At 37.4% G+C, this 23,345-nt stretch overlaps 1 protein-coding gene across 3 annotated transcripts in view; it reads right to left on the reverse strand.

Moving 5' to 3' along the window:
* The window catches only part of fgd5a (FYVE, RhoGEF and PH domain containing 5a), a 55,403-nt gene extending 36,906 nt beyond the window's left edge, over positions 1-18,497 (reverse strand). For 2 of the 3 annotated variants that reach the window (XM_084394610.1, XM_084394611.1), the window contains exons 1-4: positions 17,665-18,484; positions 13,539-16,225; positions 6,755-6,872; positions 379-437 (exon numbers count right to left, since the gene is read on the reverse strand). In XM_084394610.1, the coding sequence (XP_084250736.1) occupies positions 379-437; positions 6,755-6,872; positions 13,539-16,153 (2,792 nt within the window). In that variant the 5' untranslated portion in view covers positions 16,154-16,225; positions 17,665-18,484. Of the gene's footprint in view, positions 1-378; positions 438-6,754; positions 6,873-13,538; positions 16,226-17,664 lie in introns of all 3 variants that reach the window. The other variant, XM_084394609.1, reaches the window with a different exon arrangement.
* Positions 18,498-23,345: the final 4,848 nt, after the last annotated feature.

A 23,345-nucleotide genomic window follows, 5' to 3' on the forward strand; every position in this document is an offset into this window, starting at 1 on the left:
TGCCAAGCAGATATATCCCTGATCATCCAAGTAAAACCAACATTTAAACAGCCAATTTATGAAGTCAGTTGAGATACATAACACATACATTTGAAGGGCTTAGGAAAAAAAGCAGGCTTGCTTATATCGGATCACATTTAATAAATCTACAAGCTTAATGACTCATTGAGGCGCTGCTGAAATGCAATAACTTAAGGCAGACAGTCCAGTAATAGGCTGTCAGTTTGAGTATCAGAGGAGCTGTTGAGTGAACAAGAATAGACAGTGATAAAGATGTGGACAGGGTCTGGATAAAGAAGATCCCTGAAGGACATCACATGAGACACAATTGGTCTGTATCTGAAATGTGTTCAAATCCAGACAGAGACAAACACTTACTCTCTTTCTGAGTCCACCAGGTCTTTGGCAACGTAGTAGGCTCTGGATCGACCATCAATCTGAGTGTGACAGAAAAGAAAGCCATGAGAGATAAATGAAGAGACCCAGTTTAAAGAGTCCATAGTGCAGCTTTTAGTTACAACACTGAGTAAATAGAAATAAATAGATGATATTAATACTGTATATAAATGTATTGATAGATACACATATGGAGACAGAGTGAGAAAGGGATGGACGTTCTGATCTAATTTCTCATTCAACCCTGTCAAAAGAAGACTGATCATTTCATTAAACCACAACGTAAATGAGAAAGCTTTCCTGGACGTGCCGCTTTAAGCACAGATGCATTATGGATGAGAGGCTGCGTTCATGGCAAGCACAAATCCACCATTGATTTGCAAGCTAATCACAGCTGTCTGAACACGAGTGTTACTACTGAATGGACATATTTAGGAGAACATGACTGGAACATAATTGCTAATACTCTACATATCTATGTTTAGATTTGAATAGTTTTGTCAAAATCTGGGCTAAGCTCATTTTTATGCATGCATAAAAATCCATAATGAAACAAATTGTTAAGTGCAGCTGGCTTTTTTCCAGTTTGTTGTTGTGCCGGGACAGGTTACTCCCAGATATTCTTTTCTTTTTAAAGACGAAGAAAACAAGGAAGCAGGCGTCACAAGGCCGGGGCCCCGGCTGATATTACAGTGGCAGAGGGAAGGGGTGGGGTCCGGCTCTCACTGCAGCGCTACACTGACTGCCAGGAGATGTATGAACCTGGATCTCAGACAATTGCACACGCAGGGAATTCCACTTCAACAGGGAGGGTCCTTGTTTTTACCTACTTTAAAGCTGTGATTATTCAGGTAATGGTGTAAGGGAAGGTTATACTGTAGTAAAAGTGTATACAAGATCGGAAAGTGTAAGATTAAACTGACAGACATTATTTTTGAGTTTATAAACGTTTTTGATATCAGGGACACAAAAATGATGATTTTAAGCCTTCTTAAAATGTATAAAAATATAAGCAGCTAAAAATGTTAAAGTATAAAGACACATTTATACTTTTTTTTTTTTTTTTAAGTATTATAAAAACAACATGTTTGCAATATTAACCCTCTGGGGTCTGAGGTGTTTTTGGGGTCCTTGAGATGTTCTGACATGCCCTGACATTTGTGCTTTTTTCAGTTGCTTATAAACATAGTAATGGCAAAAAAAAATTACACACTATTTAGCACAAACAGGGCTACCATAATATGTGAGCAACAAGAATGTACATGTCTGCATTTTTGAGAGAATAATGTTTATGCGTGGTTATTGAAAAAACTAAAAACTAAAGTTTCTGAAATAAGACCACAAAACACACACTAAATATGTGCCAATAAGACTTTTGTCTAATGGATGTCATTGCCTAGTGTTTTTTCTTCAAAATTATGTGAAAATCACCCTGCCTAATCCTTCACATAACACAATACATTGATTTGAATTTTGCAAAGCACTTTCTGTTTGGAAAGGCCATATGCGGAGTGGGCGTCACAGATCATGCATATGTAGTGGTTCACACCTGAGGACCGCATACTTAATGAGCCATTCATTCAGGTGAGTCACTGAGCCACAAGAATGCAAGAGCAACAGTTGGAAGCATCTCAATTCTTTTTTATTTTTCCACATATTGTGCTTGCAATTTGGCCTATAATAGCCAAGGAAAACATGTAATTGTGCCGTTAATTCTCATACTGTATTTTCAGTTTTGGAATATTTATCCTCTCCCCAAATTTGTCACTAATAAAACACAATAAAAATTATTTAAAGAAAAGGCTTATATTTACCTTTTAATAGTTTGTTTACATCTACCTTGTAAATATTTAAATAAACAACAATTCAAGTGTAATCTTTCTTTGTACAAACTAAAGTATACATTTTATCATACATATTTCAAAGTTAAGGATTTGATTGATTATTTGATTATTTTTGACAAAAAAATTGGCAAATAAAAGCTTATTTGAGGTGGCAGATATTTTACAGTAAAAATGTATAATCTATCCAAAACTAATCAACGAAATGTTGTCTTTCATATGTCTGTAACATAGGTCTTTCATTTTTATTATAAGGAATATAAATGCTAATTTGCAGTTTAATACGTTGCTTATACAAATATATATATGTGCATACACACACACACATATACATGTGTATATATTTATACACAAAAATAAATTTTATTTATATTTTTTAGATACATTTTTTTTCCCACAAATTGTGCTTGTAAATTGTATAATATCCAAGGTAAACATGTCTAGTAATTGTGCAGTAAATTCTCATACTGTATTTTCAGTTTTGGAATATTTATCCTCTCCCCAAATTTGTTACTAATAAAACACAATAAAAATTATTTAAAGAAAAAAAAATTATATTTACCTTTTAATAGTTTGTTTACATCTACCTTTTGAGGGACATTTTCCCTTATTATTATTATTCCTCACAGCGCTGCGAGACGGTGTAAACAAGTAATGATCTGAATAAACTTGTGTTTTCTTGAGCTGATATGGGGCTCGAGAAAACACAGCCCCTCACAGGTTTGCGCCGTGGATTCCCGCGAGTCAGACGCGGATACTGTGTTTGTTTTAGGCTCGCGCAGTCTTCACTCGGACGCGCGCTTCAATCCGTTGTGGAGACTCTCTTTTCGTTCCAGTGAAATTACAAAACAAAATACACACACACACATGTCTCTGCCTGATATACAACCACTGATAAACATAATCTGATTTGACAAAAAAAAAAAAAAAACTATGAGTGCAGATTTGAACTCAGAACCTCTGACACGCTAGGCAAATGTTCTACCACTAGACCACTTGATGATCTCCATTTCAAGCACCTTATGTTGTGATTGCTAGCCTATTTACTTTTTATGTATTAAATCCAGGAAATTTGTTAATGAAAATAATATTAAAATTAAGATACAATTAAAACAAAACGAAATTCGTTTTAAAGAATGGATTTGTGCTTTCTGTTTTGAAGTCTCTGTGAAAGTTTGAAAGTCTTTTAGTGCTGCTTCAGAGCGCTCGCGTCCATAATGGAGAACTGTCACGTAATATTGTTTTTTCCTCATAAATGCGAACATGTGTCAACTAAAGCAAGTAAATTAAGACTTACCCGAAATATTATCCACGGCTGGATCAAGTCGCTCAACGTTCGTCGCTCAAAATACAAACGTTCGTCGTCAGAGTCCTGCTCTTCTTCTGAGCAAAATTTGAACTCGTGTCATCTTCCAACAGCACAGGAAAGTGAATAAATGAAACTTGCTGGTTTTAAGGCATTTCAGGGGGCGTTTACCTTATTTTGCATAGATCACCTCAGCTCATTATCTTATGAATAGCGCGCTCTGCGAGTGGGTGTGAACTCATTACCGATAATTAGGTGAGACGGGAGAAACTGTACTTCTCTTTAGTTTCTTACAGATTACATTGCAGGAGAATATTTGTTTTGAATGTGAATTGTTTTATTTAAAAGTAGAAATTTAAAGCTTTCTTTAGACGCATGTTTCATGGTTGTGTGATAAGTATTAGCTGAGTTTCAGTTCATTTTCCAGACTTGTTTCAAAAAGATTTTTGCGGAGACAGAGTGAGCTGAAAGCGCACCCTGTTTATTTTATTTATTTAAAAATAAAAACAAGGTTTTGATGTTAATGTGAGTGTACACAAAAAAAAGAAGACCCTCTATAGTTTATAATCATGTATTTATTTTATTAATATGACCGTAAATGACGGACTTTTTTAAGTTTATGTTGCTGCTATGTGAAAAAAATCCAGCAAAACGCGGGGGCGCGTTTGCCGACCTCAGAGGGTTAAATAATGTCTGATATTTTCATTTCACTAAACATTGTATAATACTTATTAGGAGTGGAAATCTCCTGGCACCTCACAATTTGATTACGATTCAAAGGATTGCGATGCAATGATGAAACGATTACTTGTTACTTAAGATGATAAAACGACTACTTAGTACTTTCAAAGCAATGTATTTGTAATGATTCATAATAGATTTTCCCAAATATAGCAAATTGCATTTATTAAATTAAATATTGCATATTTACGTTGTATTAGGTTTTTTAGAATACTGTATTAAGAAACTGCCTACAAGTACAATCAATTCTTGAAAGGATACATATTGTAATATCTCGTTCTGAAATAAATCAGAAATATTTCTTTGTTTCTCTCTGGATTTTTCTGCAGACTCCCAAGCCCTGAATTTTAAATACACTACCGTTCAAAAGATTGGGGTCAGTAAGATTAATATTTCTGAAAAAAGTCTCTTATGCTCACCAGGGCTGCATTTATTTGGTCACAAATACAGTAAAAAAGGCAATCTTGTATTATAAAATATTTATTCTTTTGATGGCAAAGCTGAATTTTCAGCATCATTACTCAAGTCTTCAGTGTCACATGATCAGAAATCATTTTAATATGTTGATTTGGTGCTCAAGAATTTCTTGTTATTATAGATGTTGAAAAAAGTTGTGCTGCTTAATATTTTTGTTAAAACTGTGATACACGTGATACAAGATTCATACATGTGATACAAGATTCTTATAACAGTATTTGTTTGAAACAGAAATCTTTTGTAATGTTATAAATGTCTTTACTGACACCTTTACTGTCTTTTTTCTTTTTTTACTGTACTAAAGCATGAAAATATGTTTGCAGAGATTTAGGAAACATGCTAAATTCAAATACTTGTTTTTCCCGAAAAACAATGCATTCTGAGTCAGAATGTCTGTTTTTGTTTTGGTCAGTGTGATCTTGCCCACTGCCAATTAATCCAATAGTATTTCAACACCGCAGGTGGCAGAAAATATAGCCTATTGTATTCATGAAAGCCAGCACACAAACTGGATCAGAGAACGCATATTCTACAAGAACTAAAAAGCATTGGCACCCTTCTAAAGAGGTCTATGACCAGAGGCATATTAAAACTAGGGCTGTCAATCGATTAAAAATTTTAATCGATTAATCGCATGATTGTCATGAGTTAACTCGTGATTAATCGCACATTTTTTTATTTGTTCTAAATGTACCTTAAATTAATACTTTTCAAGTTTGTAATACTCTAATCAACGTGGGCATGGATGAATATGGATGCTTTATGCAAATGTATGTTTATTATTGAAACCATAGTCAACATAGAGCATGAAGACGAGACATGTTTCAAAGGTCATAGATGTTTTTCAAAGAACTTGTTCATGTCTATTAGACACATGTAGAAAGAACAAAGAAATACCAGGTTCCCATTACTTCTCTTTCTTTGCACTGAGCAATTAACACAAACATGTTTAGATTTTTGCATGACAGGGCAGCTCTTCTGAAAATGCTAAATGTACATTTATTATTTATTATTAGGCTACATTATAGTTTGTCTCTCTCTGTGCCCATTTTGATGAAGCTAAATTCTCAATAAAACTGTTTTCATTGGTATATTTTACTGTTTCTGTTGTCAAACAACAGAATGAATATGAAATGGTGACTGAAACGCGACCCATTAAGACATAACCAGCTCTCCCTTCCAAGATGTTAATCTGCACAATAATCCTGATAATCGAGCCGTCGTCTGATGAAATCAAATACACATAAGATAAACACAATATCTGTTTTGCGATTTCGGCTATACTTGCATGTAAAATTAGAGAAGCAACATCATATCTGTGTTTAACTGAATTAAAGCGCTGCTCCTCTCTCCAGCGCGAGACGCAGAGAGAGAGCGAGAGAGAGAGAGAGGCGCGCGCGCGTGCTGGGAGAGCAGTACCGGCGGTACCGGAAGATTCTCAGAAACTAAATAAGGTTTGGGCGCTTTGTTGAAGGGGAAAAATCGCTAACTGGGTCTGCAATGTCGCTAAGTTGGCAACACTGTGTATCTCCATTTCTCCAACTAGGTTTTGGGCCACGGGTCAAACAGAAAATACGCGCTGCGTTAATCGAGCGTTAAAAAAAATAGTGCCGTTAATATGATTTTGCGTTAACGCGTTATTAACGCGCTAACTTTGACAGCCCTAATTAAAACACATACTAAAATGTGGATAAATATAGAGTGTAAGCCTCATCACATTCCACTGTCAACTGCGCTCGTTGCTGTAGCGTGTCCTCAATCTAGCATCCCGTGTGAGCGTTGAGTCTGAGGAGGAGGGGGCGGGGCAAACAACTCTCTCCAATATTTTGCATTTAAACTGCAGTATCCATTTTTACCGCTAGCTGTCAATATTACATACTGCACCTTTAACAAAAAAAAACCTTATCGAATCCAAACTTTTGAACGGTAGTGTATGTACCACTACTAGTAAGCATTGACAAGCCTTTGCAAATTGATAAAATTGTTAGCTAACCTGTCGGTCATGGCAGTGGTCTCCACAACCGTCCTCTTCTTCAGATGTACGTCCATGATCTTCCTCATTGGACACAGTGGCAGACACAGGACAAACTGGAAAAGGCTCAGTGTAGGCACTGAGAATAGATAAAAACATTAGAGAGATTGTTAATTTGATGCACTATACTCATTATGGATTAGTTAGTACTGTACTTATTGGCTTTTCACACACATTTTAATTTAGTTTTGAAAAGGGATTAGCACCAATTTTTATCTTGACTTCTAAGTCCCTGCTCTAGAGTTAATGCACATAATACATGCACAGAAACTTTCCTGAGCTGAGTTTAGTTTTTAGCCTCCATCCTAAGCTAAAAATAATGTTTAAATTAACATTAAATCTCTAATGAAAGTCCACCACCATTACTGTGTCTAACAGAGCCCAGAGGAGAAACGTAACTGTTACGATCAGAACACTGCGTGTGGCAAACAGCAAACCATCCAATCTCTCCAAATCAAAAACAACGGAACAAACCGTCTCAAAACAATGTTTTGAATTAGAGGGCACTTTGGTATCCAGCAGAGCAGAAATTACCCTTTGCCAAGGAGAAACAAATTCCCCCTCTTCATTTAAACAAGACCTGGTGAGAATAATTTGTTTTTTCCTCCCCTGCTCGTCCTTACAGTAGTAACACGGATGGCTGGGGCCAGATTGCGAGGACGTTTACGGTTGAGCATGAAGGGCTGGCTTGGTGATCCTGTGGTGAGCACTTAAAGCCGAAAAGAAGATGCAGCCCTGAGGATATGCAAATATGCACAATGAAGCTGCTTATATACTGTGGAGGGCACATATGAGGGAAATTTTGAGTGCACTTGCGCCTACACTTATCTAGAGGCAACAGCAAGAAACTCTTAGACTTTTGCATTCTTGCTTTTAAAAGAATCAAATTTAAAAGCAATAAAAATCAGTGTGTGCGTATACTGTCAGTGTATAAACGCTTTAGAGGTGCTCAGCTGGGTGTCATACTACTCAAGGACACACACACACACACACACACACACACACACACACACACACACAATGTCTGGAGGTGGAAGTGGAAATTGCTCATTGCTCATAGCCAGCTGAACAGGGCGAGCTAAGGTGACAGTTCATTTTAAGGCCCCAGATGAAGCATATAGGAGCCTTCTGGCAGGACGTCACTACAATCTTCAGTGATCTCACCAGCTGAGGACTCCATTTTCAGTGAAAGCGAAAGTTAGCATAAGACAAAGCAAGCTGTTTTTTTTTTTTTTATCTGAAACACAGGTCTTTCAAATCAATTCTAACTGAAATTGCCCATATGCAGCTCTCCAGGATGAAACAAAACAGATATTTTTGTCAACACATCTGGTTTTCAGACTGGTATATGATTTATGTCTTTTGCATCATGCTGAGGGGATTGTCACGACACAACAATATGCATTTTCACTCTGGTGAAAAATAATAGAAAAAATAATGTATAACTATATAAACATTTACATATTTACAAAAAATACTAATTTAGCAAATAAAAAAGCCATTGGAAAATTCTGAAGTGTGTGTAAAACGTGCATTCATCTCTGCCACCCTACTGTACATAATCTCTCCATCAGCCACAAGTGACGATTTACACAATCCTCCTGACTCCTCAACATTACCATTTATGAGAAGCAATTATAGAGCAAAGTACTTCTCTAAGCTGTTTGCTTTAAGGTACCCATGAGCTAAATTTACTGCTGAAAATTACACAGAGAGTGCAATGATTTCCTATAGAACACCTATATGTCCTACTTCCTGATGCTTCCCTGAGGCTTGTTATATGTAATTCAATTGATTTAATCTCTTGATAATAAAATATACATTAGAAACCCTGGTGTTTCTCTGTCTGAATCTGTGTAATAGTGCTATTATAGAAGATAAGCATCGCTGAGATGACTTCATTACCAGACTTCATTTAACAAAACGTATTTTAATGCAGATGAGGAGAAAGTGAAGAACGGTTTGTGTTGGTTGAACCGAGAGATGTATATTCTTGCTTGGTTTTAGTTTGGTGGTGTTAAAGGGATAGCTCGCTCAAAAATGAAAATTCTGTCATCATCAGAGATATTTGTTTGTTTTGTCATCTTTTCAGAATCATTTAATTTATCTTTAATGTTAAATGCTTTTAAATTCATCACATTCAGTTGAGGATCTGCTTTCTTACAAATATCTGTTACATTTTTATGTTGGAAATATTATTCAAGTCAAACACTGGCCCCTGCCTTTACTGTAATATTAGAAAAGACACGAAGAAAGCTGGGAACGATGACAACAACAATATCTTTGTGGTAGCCTTGCTTTCCTGACTGCCACACCTCGCCTTGTTGTTTGGGTCGCAGGGGAGTCTGGGAGATCGGTATTGCCTGTCTCCACCCCATCCCACTGACCCTGTCCCCTCGCCCTTGTCCTGCATTTCCTGTAAACAGCAGTGTGGAGGCTCATTGGCTGGGTGCGTCCTCTCTTGGGATAACCTGGCAATGACCTGAGAGCCCTGGGTGGGCACCAGGCCCAACTCAGACCGGACCGGACCAGGACCAGGCCAGACACACACCCAAGTTTTGTGAGCATTAAAATGCAGAAAGCATTCAGAACACGAATGAAAAGACGTATACTTTTTCTCTCAATTCTCTGTATGTATGTTTCAAACTGTCTTTCTAAGTATCTCTTTTCCTTTTTTATGTTTTTTTGCAATGCTAGCAGTATGTTTGTTAATGTTCTTATTCTATAATGTGCATAATAATAATAATAAAGACATATCAAGAGAATGAAAGGTCAAAAACAATTCAAAATATAATATAATATAATCGCCAGTTTCTAAATGCATGAATATAGGAGGTTCAATAGTCAATATTATACACTATAGTTGCTATTTATAACTATCAAAAGGAGTTTCAAAATTGTTCCTCAATCATCTTCACACACTACCCACTGTCCTTTGGGACCAGCAAAGAGTACAAAACGTTTCTCTGATTGGCTTGGGCATGAAAAATATTCTTTCTTTATACATCTGCAATCAATCACTGTCCTGTCATTGTGTCTCCATCCACCAAAGTGGCAATGTCAATTTTTCTCTGCAGGCATTCAAAATGCGACAAACAAAAACAGACAGAACATCAGCAGTGACGGAGGATTCTCTTGGGACACAGAGTGGCTAATGGTGCAGACACATAGACCCATTTGCAAACATGCAATGCTGTTAAGATTGCACAGCAACACAATGAGTCAATAATGTCACCAGAAAAAAGGTCCCTGGCTCCCATATCATCTTCTGAATAATGGAGGATGCTCAAAAGTGTGCCACATAAACACTTTAGCCAGGGGTAATATCCAAAAGTAGTGAGTATTCACGCCATCCCTAGAAGTCAATAACGATTTACTGGTAAAAGCTGAAAACACAGACTGAAGTAAAAGACCTGCAAATACTTATTCATGGTATGGTTAGGTAAAGGATGTTAAGGCTATTCACACCAAGAATGAATTTTAACCAAATAATTTCCATGGGGGAAAAATCCTACTGTATTCTTATTGTGATATTTCTATATCAAGCTATCACTTCATTTAACTTCTAGTAATGGGTTTTATTACTCATAGGGCCCTATCGTGCTGGTCTGAAAACGAGGTGTGTTCAGGCGCATTGTTGGCACGTTACTATTTTGAGGCAACTGAAATAGACTGTGTCCCTGTGTGTAATAAGCAGATTGTACGCACGTTGTGACCCGCCTATAGGCGCATATTACTAATGCGCCCTTAAAATAACAAAAAAAATATTGCGGCATTTACTTTAGAACAGGTTTTTGTTGGTCAATGGCGCAATATTTTTTGGGTTATTTTAAGGGCGCATTAGTAATATGCGCCTATAGGCGGGTCACAACGTGCGTACAGTCTGCTTATTACACACAGGGATGCGCAGCAGCACACAAACTAGTAAAATATTAAAAATAAAACTATTACAATGTAAAAGATTAATACTGTGTACATAAAGATATGGTGGAATCCGGCTTGTCCCGTAGATGGTCTGCTTGCGCTTTAACCTCGCACATGAGCTGATCCGTTTGCGCTATGGAGACGCGTTCAGTCTTTCCGCTTGCAAATTCTGCCATGTAAATAGCAATCCGCCAAGGCGCGAGCGCAACTGGCTTTTAAAGGGAATGGGAGATGAGAATTTATTTCACGTTACGCCCAAAACACACCCATTACTCATTAAGAGAATAGGGACAACCCTTTTAGACCATGAACCAACCATTTTCTCCTTCGTTAGACTAGCAAAAATGGATTCGAAGTGCACTTGCGCCCTGCGCTTTAGACTATGCGCTTAGATCGTTAAAATAGGGCCCATAATCTTTAATCAAAATAACTTCCCCTCCCTCTTGCAACGATATATTTTCTATTCTCTGATAGAATCATGAAAAGTATATTTTGTCCAAAAACTGCATGTACTGCATGTGAAACTGAATGTGAGTGATAAACAATGGAGAGACTAACAACATTACAAGCAATTCTGAAAATTTCCCTTGTGTTTCTCTGAAAATCGGATTAAAAGCAACCCAGAGGCCACTTGAAACAGTCAGGGTCTTTGACTACACTGGAGGTAATCGAGCAGAGGTTTCTAATGATGACTCTGGGGTGGTAAAGTGAGAGCAGAGAGGGTCATACGGTCAAAAGAAGGTCAGAAAGTCATCTGTCTTTAAACCACTCCAAAACCTCAAATCTCCCAAAAGCCAAATAAAAGAAAAACACTTGGGGAATTTGGTTTAACACTACATGCTACTAAAATGCTCATGCAGAGAACAGAAAACTCTACACCGGTTTTCTCATCTATTCCCCTCCACTCAGCTGCATCAGGCTGTGAGAGCATTGCAATAAAGGAGAAAAATAGCCTTAACGTTTAATCCACTTTCTTCCCATACTATTTGTATCATTGAACCATTGCATTGTATTCTTTCTCACACAGATAGGGTACTCCAACAAATGTACCATCAAATCCTGCAAATGAAAAAATCAGATAAGCTACCCTGCAAGCATAGTCCATCTTTTCAACCAATGAAACTCAATACCACAGGCTGCTCCACTACTACATGCACAACACAGCACCCACAGCGTAAGTGTTTGGCAAGTCATTTTGTTTCATTATACACTAATTTATATAACAGTTAATGGCTTTCCAGCCAGTTGATCTTGCATTGCAAAATTAAAAACACAACTGGGCCATAATGTTTCTAAGTTGTTCACTTTTAACTTTAGCAAAAAAGCAATAACACATTAATAATCATGCTATTGTGCTGAATATCGGCAAGGATGCAAGCCAAATTTCACAATTGTGAGTGTGATATTGCTTAATTACTAATGAACATGGACAACTTTTTTGCAACTTCATCTGTCCAAAGAATCCACTGTATAGGGCTGGATACTGAAACAAATTTCATGATTCGATTTCAATTCACAAGCTTGCAATTTGATTAGATGATTCGATTCTATATTAATTATTTTGGATGTATATCAGGTACAGTACATGACAAATTTTCTCAAAGAAAAAAAATCTCTCAACTAAACTATACAGTGAATCAGTTGGAACTATATTACTGTAATATTGAAGGTTAAAATTAACTGATTTGTATACAAACACTTAAATTACACACAAGAAAGTTTTTACAATAATAAAGTTATAATACTAACTTTATAATTATGTTTTTTGAAATATATACATTTAAATGGTGGCTGTCATAAAAACCTAGATGGATGTAATATGGTGCATATACAGTATTTAGCAAAATGCTAATTTTTTTAGATAACTAACAAGTTTATGGTCCCTGGATGGCTTTTCTGAGGTAAATGTAACACTATGTGACATATTGTTCACAAGCTCATTTATTTACATCTTTCTGTGGTTGAAACACTGATTGAGCAATTCCATGAGACATGATACAGATTTCGGAAAGTTGTACTGAAGTTGTATCTTTTATCATACCTTCTGATGTTCATTTATGTTTAGTTCATGTTGTAACTAGTAAAGTAAAAGAGATGCCACTTCGATTGATCTGAGTCAGCAACAGCGATCACATTAAAAAGCACCAAAACGGTATTTATTGTTGAAATTTCATAATAAAATGGACAGATTTCGTAATCTGACACTTTGTTTCATATCAAAAGTAACAAAGCACAAAGCTTATTGTGATTTATTGGATGGGAGGCTGGCTCGCTATAATGTTCTGTTCATTCATCAACTGAAAACAGGATAAACTAAAGGATCGATTCTTGGGATTTAAGAATCGATAACGGTTTATAAAAATGAGAATCATTTAAAATCAAGAAATCTATATATTTTTTTCCCAGACATAATACTGTATGTACATCTATCTGTCCAATATTTCATGATGTAGTCTGAAAATCTGTAATAATTTTAAATCTTGTTTATTCAGTCAGGAAGATTACAGAAAGTGTTCTGAGACAGAGAGAGGTGCAAGCTGAGCTATCAGAGTGACCAAACACTTGCCTAATTTCCTGTTAACATTGTTTTGGCCAGCACTTCCTCCAGACTTGTGTGATGGTATTGCCATTGTGTTCAGAGGAAGGGGTTTCAGCATTCAAAATATAACTCTCTAGACAATCTTATGCTTCAGTCTGATGATTTAAACATAAATAAGTCTTCCTATTATAGTTAATTTCAGATCTCTTTATGTTTTATAATTAACATCATGTGGAAAATAAGCATTTTTAATTATGTAGTTCTATAAAAGACTGACTATACCTTTCAGTGTCTTGCTCTTGAGTGGTGGTCTTGTTTTCTATTCCTGCAAAGCTATTCATGTCCACATAGCCATCGTTCTCATTGGCATGTGCTGCTGTCCGATTGTGGTCATCGAAGAAATCTGTAATAGTGACTGCCCGAGTGGGCCGCCCATGTGGAATCTGGATATTCTCATAGTCTGAGCTCATTGCAGGAATGTTTTCATAGTCAGAAGTATCTGCACTTGGGAAGGAGATGGAGCGAGGCTTAGTGAGGGGTAGGGGCATGAAGGGGAGCCGAGAGCGGTCCTCAAAGGACTCCACTCTGGCTATTCCCCTGTTGCTGTAACTCTTGGGTGCACCTTGCCTTCTTTGTCTCTCTTTGTAAAGCAGAAAGGTGGTAGGTATTTCTGAGTTGTGTTGTGGCTTTCCCACATGGGACTGAAGCTGAGGGGAACCACTTGTACTTCTTCGATCAAGCTCCAGCACTCGAATGGGCCCATGGTGGCTAGATTCAGATGATGACCTTGAGGAGCGGACACTGCCATCTCCACGGGCTTTGCTTTCAGATTTTTTCTTAAATTTTAAAGCCAGGAAACGCTTAAATGATGTTGTCTTCTTTTTGGGGTTGTCAGGAGACTCATGATGGATTAGAAGTGATGGAGAGCTTTTGGTCACAGGCCTCTTAGTTATGTAAGCTAAATCAAAGGGCGGTGGGATATCGACTAAAGATGTAGGTGTCGACACACCACTGGAGGACTGGTGACTTCTTTGAGAAAAGCTTCCAGAGGAAGTAATGACACAAGGTAAAGAAAGTGTGTCATCTTTTCTTTGTAATCTGCACTCCTCTCTAGGAGATTTCTCACCCTCAAAGTGTCCTGAGAATGGCAAATCTCTGCCCTCAACAGAAAGCGATCGAGGAGAAAGAAGAAAGCGCCTTGGCTTTAATGAGGGAATAATTCGGTTGGCCTCTGTTTCATCTGAAAGCTTGGGATGTGGATCTCCATTTTGATCCAAGGCCACAGTGTAGTATTCATGAGATTGGTACTCAGTGCCCGTCTCCTCAGGCACAGTCTCAGGAACATATCCAGGTACTTTCCCCGAGAGTGAACGAGATCTCGTCACAATGCTCTTCCTGTCCATAGAGATAAAGTTCTCACCTTCTGAGTCAAAGCCAGCCTCCTCGTAAATGTGTTCGTCACTTTCTGTGTCCGATTCCTCAAAGAAAGGCACAATATGGCAGTCCAGCTCTTCAATGTCCTCTTCAAACGCTTCCGTGGTATGGGCAAAAACCAAACGATTTGTAAGTTCTGGAGTTCTGCCTAAATCTAAGTCAGCAGGAACGGTGATGTTGCAAAGTCTCAGACGTGGCTGGCAGCTGTTCCTCTGACTCAAGAGGGCTTGTCCCCGTCTAGCTGATCGTTCTCTTATACTTTTACACTTGGTTTTACTCTCCATGTTTACTGGCTCATCTTCGTCTCCTATCTCAACATAATCTTCAGATGAAACACACTCCACCTGCTGATCATCCCCATCATGGTCTTCAATATCAGCATAGTCATTCGCTCCTTCGTTTTTTGTCAATTCTTGACCCTCAGAAGCAGGTTGCGAGGCACCATTTTCTAAATTTGCTTGTTCTTCCTCCAACTCTGCCACATCCTCCGATGATACGTAGTAAGGTTCTTGGTTTGATGTTCCCTCTGTTGAGTCCATTGGTTTCTCATTGCTGGATTCTTCATCAGTGCATCTTGCTTCTGGATCAGAGGTGCATGTTAAATCACTTGGCACAACCTCTATGACAGAGTAGGGCTCAAATGCATCTTCTGTCTCCTCTGCAAACCTGAAGCGTCCAGATGGGTCTTTGGTTGCACGTTCAGCCTGCCAAGTGCTGTTATCATCCACTGTGCCAATAATGTCATAAGGGTATTCCTCACACAGTGAGGGTTGACTGCAGTTTGTAGCCTTTGAAAAAAGCCCAGTCTCATCTTCTTCTGCCTCATGATGAACACAGTTTGCGGCTGCTCTATTGTCCTGTTCATATTGATCATTGGCACGTTGAAAACTGTTTGATGGTTGTTCCTCAATCTCTTCATACGGACTTTGACATTCATCTGCAGGCTGATCTTTAGTAGGTGTCTCATTCTCAGAACATGCACAGGTGTCCTCAAGTACATTACAAGAATCTTCTCTAATTTCAGCTGGCTTGGTATCATCAGTGTTTTTGCTGTGGTCTTCATCTGTTGAATCAAGAATTTCATCAACCATTTCTGCCAAATTTGAAGAGGCTGCATGCGGCACTTCAGTGATATCATCTTTACCGTCATCCTCTCCCACTGTTTCATCCGCTGGCATTTGTAATTCTTCCTCTATTTTATTATAATAAGTTGTGTCATGGTTAGTGTCAGATAAGTCTTTTTCAGATAAGTCGCTCTCCATGTGATCATCAGTACAGTTTTCTCTGAATGCATCGGTTTCATCCTGTGTGACATCTGATTCATTTTCCTGCTTCAGCTCCAGTCTATCAGAGGATGTTATGTCCCCATTGCCCACAATGCTTTGACTCAATTCAGAGGCTCGCCTTGGTTTGGGTGCCACAGGAGGTTTAAAACCTCGGGTGGAAGGACAAGGCCTTGACATCAGGGTGGAGCACACAGTTATAGTCAAATGGCTTTGTCTTTGGTCGAGAAGTTTGGAATTGCTGCTAAAAATCTGCGAATAGAAAGAGAAAAGAAGATAACATTTCATTGTTGAAATTCTCTTTGCAATAGAAATAAATAAAAGAACCTATAAACATGTCATTATGAGTTCAGCTGCTCCTTTAAAGAAGCATATTGATTGATCTACATTGACCATTTGATTGATGAACTACAACTTCTGAACTTAAAACTTAATGAAGTGATTATATGCTCAATCCAGTCACACTGAACATCCTTTTCACAACCATAAAACAAAGTGAAAAAAATCTACATAAATAATGTATTTTAATGACATCACAACAATTAACTCTGAAGTGCATCTTCTCATAAAGGGTTAACCTGAGGGCCATTTTTGGTAAAACACACCCTTTCTCTTAACAAAACTCATACTCCCCTAGTCTTTTCCTGTTATTTGCTACCTGCCTTGACGCACGTCCTATTAAACTCACCGTGCACTTGGTGCTCACCCTGCTAAGATGTTGTTTCCTGACACGACTAATTAACTATTCCAGCAGATTCTCCTGGAAGGACTGCGGACAGGAAGTGCAAAGGGGAAGGACATTAACAGTGCACCCTGTCTCCTCCATGAACCCCTTCCCCATTTCTTTCTACAAGAGCACGTTTTGCACAACACAAATACACATCCTTCTCGTCAGTCTTCCCATGATTCACTGTCCAGTGATAAATCCCACCCCTGACAACCCCCAGACTGGATTTTTTTTTTTTTTTTTTTTTGCTGAAAAGGTCGTTTCAGTGCGTTGAAGAACAATAAAAAGAGAAACATCAACATCCCAACTAAGGTCCCCTTGGCAAAATAACAGGATATGAATTATGCAACAAGAATTCACTTAAAACAAATGGTTAAACACAATAGGAGGAATAAAGGGAGAAACAAACTTTACTGTGTAAAGCCATCAGTACATGATCTCAGATATGGGTCCTAAAGTGTCAACCATTTTTATTTGCTAATTTAGTCCTACCAGCTGAGTGAACAGGACTAACTGAATTAACATAATGTGACTAAATCATAAATTAAATTATGAGCATTTATAAATATGTATTACTAGAACTAATATATTTTAGTGTCTCATTATGTTCACTCAAAAAAAAAATATATATATATATATCACTCAATACAGCATCACTAGGCTATCTCGTTCACATTAACAATATGACTAGAATAAAAATGTCTATATATTTTTGCAACAAGGACTATGGCAGTTCTTAAAATCTACTGGTAGGCTAATTTAATTTAACACACCGTCAAAACAGTTAATTCCTATGTCATCATAAACTTTTTTCACTATTAAGCATGCATTCAAGAATACTCTTCAATATTGCTAACAGAACGGGATGTTGTCTATTTATTATGCTTGTTGAGTTCACACATTCGCAAAAGTAAAATAATTTAACAGTATTGAAAAGTTCACTCAGAACTATTTGGTTACATACCTGCGTACATTGTCGGATGTCATCCACCGTGGCATCTGAAATATTTCCACATTATTCCTTGATATTCCGCAGAAGCAACAGTATATATCCAGAGGTGCCGTGAACTTACTCCCGGGACATTTGTCATAAAGCTTGAGAAGTAAACAATAAACACTTCATCACTTATTCGACGCCTTGCCACCAAAAAGATCAGTTTTATTACCGACTGTTGCAGCAGGTCTCTTAAGATCCGCGCGCGCTTTCTGCCTTAAGGAATGAGAGAGATGCGCGAACTCTCCGATCTGCGCGTGGAGACTGAAGGTGTTTTCCGCGCGCTTCCTGAGGAGGTACAGCGAGTCTCCCTCACGGGAATACAAGGATCGATGACCGAAACCACAGAGAAAAACATCTAATGCCAATAACCATCAGTTGGCGTATGGCACTTTCAAGAACAGCTGCTCCAATAGGCTACGATGTGGTATGTTTCAGGATCCGATTTAGAGGATATCTGAGAGGATTTCTTGCTCTCACAAGAAAACGAACTCGAAATTTCTAATCAAACTGCGTTTGTACTACCACATCGTCATTCTATTTAGTTGAATACCCTAGAAAATGTGACTTAAATCGTCACCTAGGTATATATGTCCGAAGTTTTATCAATAAGGTCAATTGCCCTACTTAATTGTGTTTAAAAAACAGGCTTTTAAATTATTCAATAATTTTCTTGGTAGCCTTTCAAAGCCTATTTCATGTAATTTGGTTAAACAAATGTTCCTAAAACCGGTTCTAAAAACAGTTTTACTAAATGCTCTCAGCCAGGCTTCCTCTCTGCTCATCTGTTGCCTGATTGGAGGAAAGCTGCTCTTTAAAAACCTCTCTTCATAACAGGAAACTGCTATCCCTCTTTCCTGCACAACAGGCTACGCTTCCTTAGCAACAAATGAACCAGTGTGCTGCTGTTAACACACTTTTTTTTCCCTAATTTAACTTCATACTGATAGGAGAGCACAAATTCAATGAGTATTTTTAGATTAAAACGGTTCTTATAAATAAACAAAATAGGGGACGTCCAAGGGATGCACCATTTTTTTTTAAAACCCACAAGTGATAGTCCTGACTCACTTAAAGTGAAGGAATACATGACAATACATGACATCAAATACATTCTGTAGAATTAAAATGTTCAGTACTAAAAAGTCAACATTGCTTCTCCTTTACAACAAGACGTCCATTCAGACAAATCAATGCCATATTGGCTAGTATCCACCAAATCAGATATTCTCTGACAGACAAAGGCTCTAATGAACACCGAATTGTAAGACTAGATAACCCCCAACTGAGATGCTGCAGTTCTGTGGTCAAGGGCAGACAACAGTCCTGAAACTCAGGAGAGAAAACTGTCAGCCACCTGGGGCTCCATGTTGACAGCTTAAATCACAAGCCAAACCCTCAAACATTAGGTGGCAAACTCCATAGGACATATTATTTATACCTCCACAGGACTCATATTCATATCTCTCTCTCTCTCTATCTTTCTCTCTATCTGAAGGTCAGATGAACACCATGAACAATAGCATGTGCTTAGATGTTTGAGTGTAACACAAGGGAGCAGGCCATATGTTTCACAATTTAAAAACATGACTGCCTGCAATGACTATTAATTAATATAATTTTTTGGTGTTCTCTTTGGCTTCAGAAATGGACATCAAATGTCCATAAACAACTTGAATCATGAGCTGGACATTAGTAAACACCATAAAATAATTGTTTTGTGGCCTTGACCCCTCTCAAGACAAATATTTACAACAGCTACAGCATCACATGAGCTCTCACAGGAAGCATTGTTATTCCTGTAAACTGTCCGACAGCTTGAATAACAACATTTAACAGAAATCTCCTTTCTCAAAAAAACAGCGTTCTTTAAAACAACCTATTTCAGAATACATTTTCAATATAAATGACTCAAGCTTTATCACGTTACACTGATACTTTGAAATCTGCTATAGTGGTCCATTCCTAGCTAATGTGCCTCTTCTTTTGTTCTTTTAATGGCAAACCACAGCTAAAGATAGCATACAGCTGGCCTTTTGCTGTGCTAATTGTGTCCCTTACTGGAAAGTATACTATGGCACTAAATTTGACCTTTTTTGCGTTTTATCAGACAAATGTGTTTTCGTCTGTGGGGACGGGCACATAGCGGAGTGTGTTTTTAGGCATTGTAACCGAAGGGGTGATTGAAAGAATAGCCCTGGGATAAATAACCCTGCAGATGTGGTCTATATGCACAGGAGAAAAACATGTTTTTAGACTTCTGCGAACAAATATTTCTGACCGAACAGATCCGCAGAGCTCCGTTCCCCTCCACCTGGACGGCTGCATTATGGCACATGCCTGGGATAAGAGGAAAAACATGTCAGAAACCAACTTTTTACTCATAAACACACACATGTATTCACAGAACTGAACCTAAACAGGAAACTGATTGGGAAAGAGGGTCAATGACTTTTTTCCCAGAGCTCGTATGAGTCTCTCACCACCCTTCGCATAACACCTGCCTTTAAAAGAACACACTGAATGTTTCTATATTCTGACGAGCTGAAAAAAAGCAGGGTATTATTGTACCAAAAAGGTACATTCGGACAGTTAAAACCGCAACATGTTTTCACAGAAGGAAGTCTCACTGATTTGTGTCAAATTCTGTTACATAATTACATTTAATGCATTGGCTAGTTTTAAAAAACAAGAAAAATGTGGACCCTTTTCACAGATTGTGATGATGTGTTATCAACATTGCAAATCAAAGTTTTTCATTTATATATATATATATATATATATATATATATAATTTATGTTTTTTAAATGTAATACATATTTATAATGCTATATATTGTGTTATATCACCTTGTCAGTAAATTATGCTTCTAATACAACAGCTGAAGGAGTGACGGCAAATTTGACATCTTTGACAAACTTGACAACATAATCAATCTCTCTATATTTTTTCCCGTTTTGGAAAGGCGTGGAAACTTTTTTTCTTTTGATATTGGAAAATTATATTTGCTGTCGTCTCCTGTTCCCAACTATCGAAGTTTACCCAACTATGACGATTTCCTTTTCTGAGAACCCCGGAAATGTGAAATGGGTCCATTGATGGAATACATTTTTAAAATGATGATCACTTCACTGACCATCCATTTATCTTATAAGCTATTCTAATTAAGAAACTTAACCAATCATTTTAATCACTCATTAATATGAACGTACTCTGCAACAGAAAACAGATTGCTCCACTCCAATCTGGGATCTCCAGGTGTCAGACAGTCATATTCCCCTATAGGAAAGAACATGAAAGAAAAAATTGTATCAGCACTCTTAGGCAACTCAAAAGCACAGCTACAGAAACAACACTCTCACCTTCCCCCCAGTCCCTCGACCAATGACACACTGCCGGAGAAAAACAGGTGAAGCCAGGAGTCAGCACTTCATCAAAAATAGCAAACAAAGACTGCTCTCCCTGTGGAGACCAAGACCTCTCAAGCCAAATCAATACGACACCGCTGGCAATGCAGGGTTATAGAAGAGTGCATATGTGTAGTTAAAGATTATAGAGCAACTGTGACGATCTGTTATGCAGCAGTTTTTAACCTTGTGTTCATTTGCATTAATAGGGTCAATGTCTTTTTGTAAGGATCAATTGATTTTTTTTTTTTTTTTGAAGAAAATGTCAGGATGACACAACTGCACAGATATTATAATGAAGAATAAAGCTACAATATGGGAATAAATTCTTGAAAAGAGAAAAGTAATTTGACATAATCTTCTATTATTATTTCACAGAAAAAGAATATTCATATTATTCATGTTTATGGTTAATCGTAATATTTAATAATATTTAACAATATATTATTATTCAACATGCAGAAAAAATTAAATTGATATTTATAAAAAAAATAAAAATAAAAATTGTACCTTGAATATAATATAAAATAATAATTAAGATACATTTACTCGTATTCAATTTAGAAGATGTTACTACTGTATTTTTTTAATTAGTTAAACCATGACACTTTTTAATTTAATTTAGACATTTAATTTAAACTTTGCTTGAAAATGGCAGCTTTTCAAAACCATATGAAACCAGAATAAAAGAACTTTCAAAGAAATTTGAAAAGATTTGTCATTTTCTTTATTTTCAACAAGCACTCTTATTTATCATTAACCCAAAAGACTAAAATCCAGTGCTCTGAAACAGTCATATTACGTTAAATGTAAAACTTGGAGAGTTTTAGAGATGTGCGTGCCATAAACTGGAGGAGGGGAGAACAATTACCACTGTGAATGGTATTCTTTATAAGTTTTTTCTTGTTAACAGCTTTTTGTTGTTAAAGTAGTCCATAGTAGTACATATATGAATAACCATTTGAAGTAGGGCTGCACGATTTGGGGATAAGTCATATTGCGATAATTGAGGTCAATATTGCGATTGCGATATGTGATAAACAAATGGTTTCATGAGTCAACTTGCTTGGTTCTCAAGGAAAATAAATGCACACACAGATTAGTGATAATCTGCCTAAAGAAAAAAGTTCTTTAGTCAAGAGCAGTGAGTGTTTTTCTCTGTTCCCTTTGTTCTTTGATTAACTTTAGCGACAGATATAATTAGTGGCTACTGTGTACTGTCCCTTTAAGACCAGTCGCTGCTGTCAGAGACGCGGATCTCACACGCCTCATTCTCTCATGAGTCACAACTCTTCACGTTCATCATAAGACTACACTTATATGTTATGAAGATACTCGACAAAAAGACATTTTGGCATAATTGTGTGTGTTAATGTTCGTTCAAGCGCGAAAGAGAACTGTATTCTGGCATGCTGCTTTGTGCGCACGCACGATATTAGCGCGAGTCTTTCTGTGTGTCACAGTCGGAACATTCACAGGCAGTGCGTTCTTTTTTGTCTTATCGCGCATGAATGGTTTAAAAGCATTTGCATGAATAAGAGCGTGATCATGTAACACTAGCCAAAAGATGCCAAAAATGTACAGATGCTGCGTTAATTGCGTTAACAGCGCTAATTTGTTTATTTAATATAAAATCGCAGCATTTTGCGTCATATAATCGTGTAGGCTTGACATCGCGATTGCGATATGATTAATCGTGCAGCACTAATTTGAAGCATATTGTATGTTTTATACACAGCGAAAAAAGCATGTATTTGCTAGCTGGGGATTTATGATGTTTATATACAGTAGCTGTCAACGAATGGGACGCTTCATTTAATTTAAAATTTAGGCATAAATAAAGCTGGTGTCCTTCAACAACAAAGCACTTGAACGCGATGAGCTAGTAATCACGACTTCAGAAGTGGGAAGAAATTTCCGATAGTATGTGAAGGCTGCATTATTATCATGGAGATATATTGCTAATTTCAGATGTTGAGAGGGGAAAAAATGACTGAAGTAACTGCGTAGAGTGATTAGTGAGATTTCTAACAGGTGGGTTATGCTAAGCAGGAGGGCAGGTTTCTTGATAACAAGTCTCTTGTTTTGCCTCCATACCCCTCTCAGAAAATCTCAATCCTCAGATCTGCACTGTAATAACATCGATTTACCGTTCATAAATAAAAGTCTCAAGAAGCCTCATAAAAAGACTTGTGGCTTGGCCTTTAAAAGCGCAGCACAATGGGCCAGTCAAACACTAGCCT

Source organism: Rutilus rutilus (assembly GCF_951802725.1).
Source record: "Rutilus rutilus genome assembly, chromosome: 22".
Taxonomy (NCBI): Eukaryota; Metazoa; Chordata; class Actinopteri; order Cypriniformes; family Leuciscidae; genus Rutilus; species Rutilus rutilus.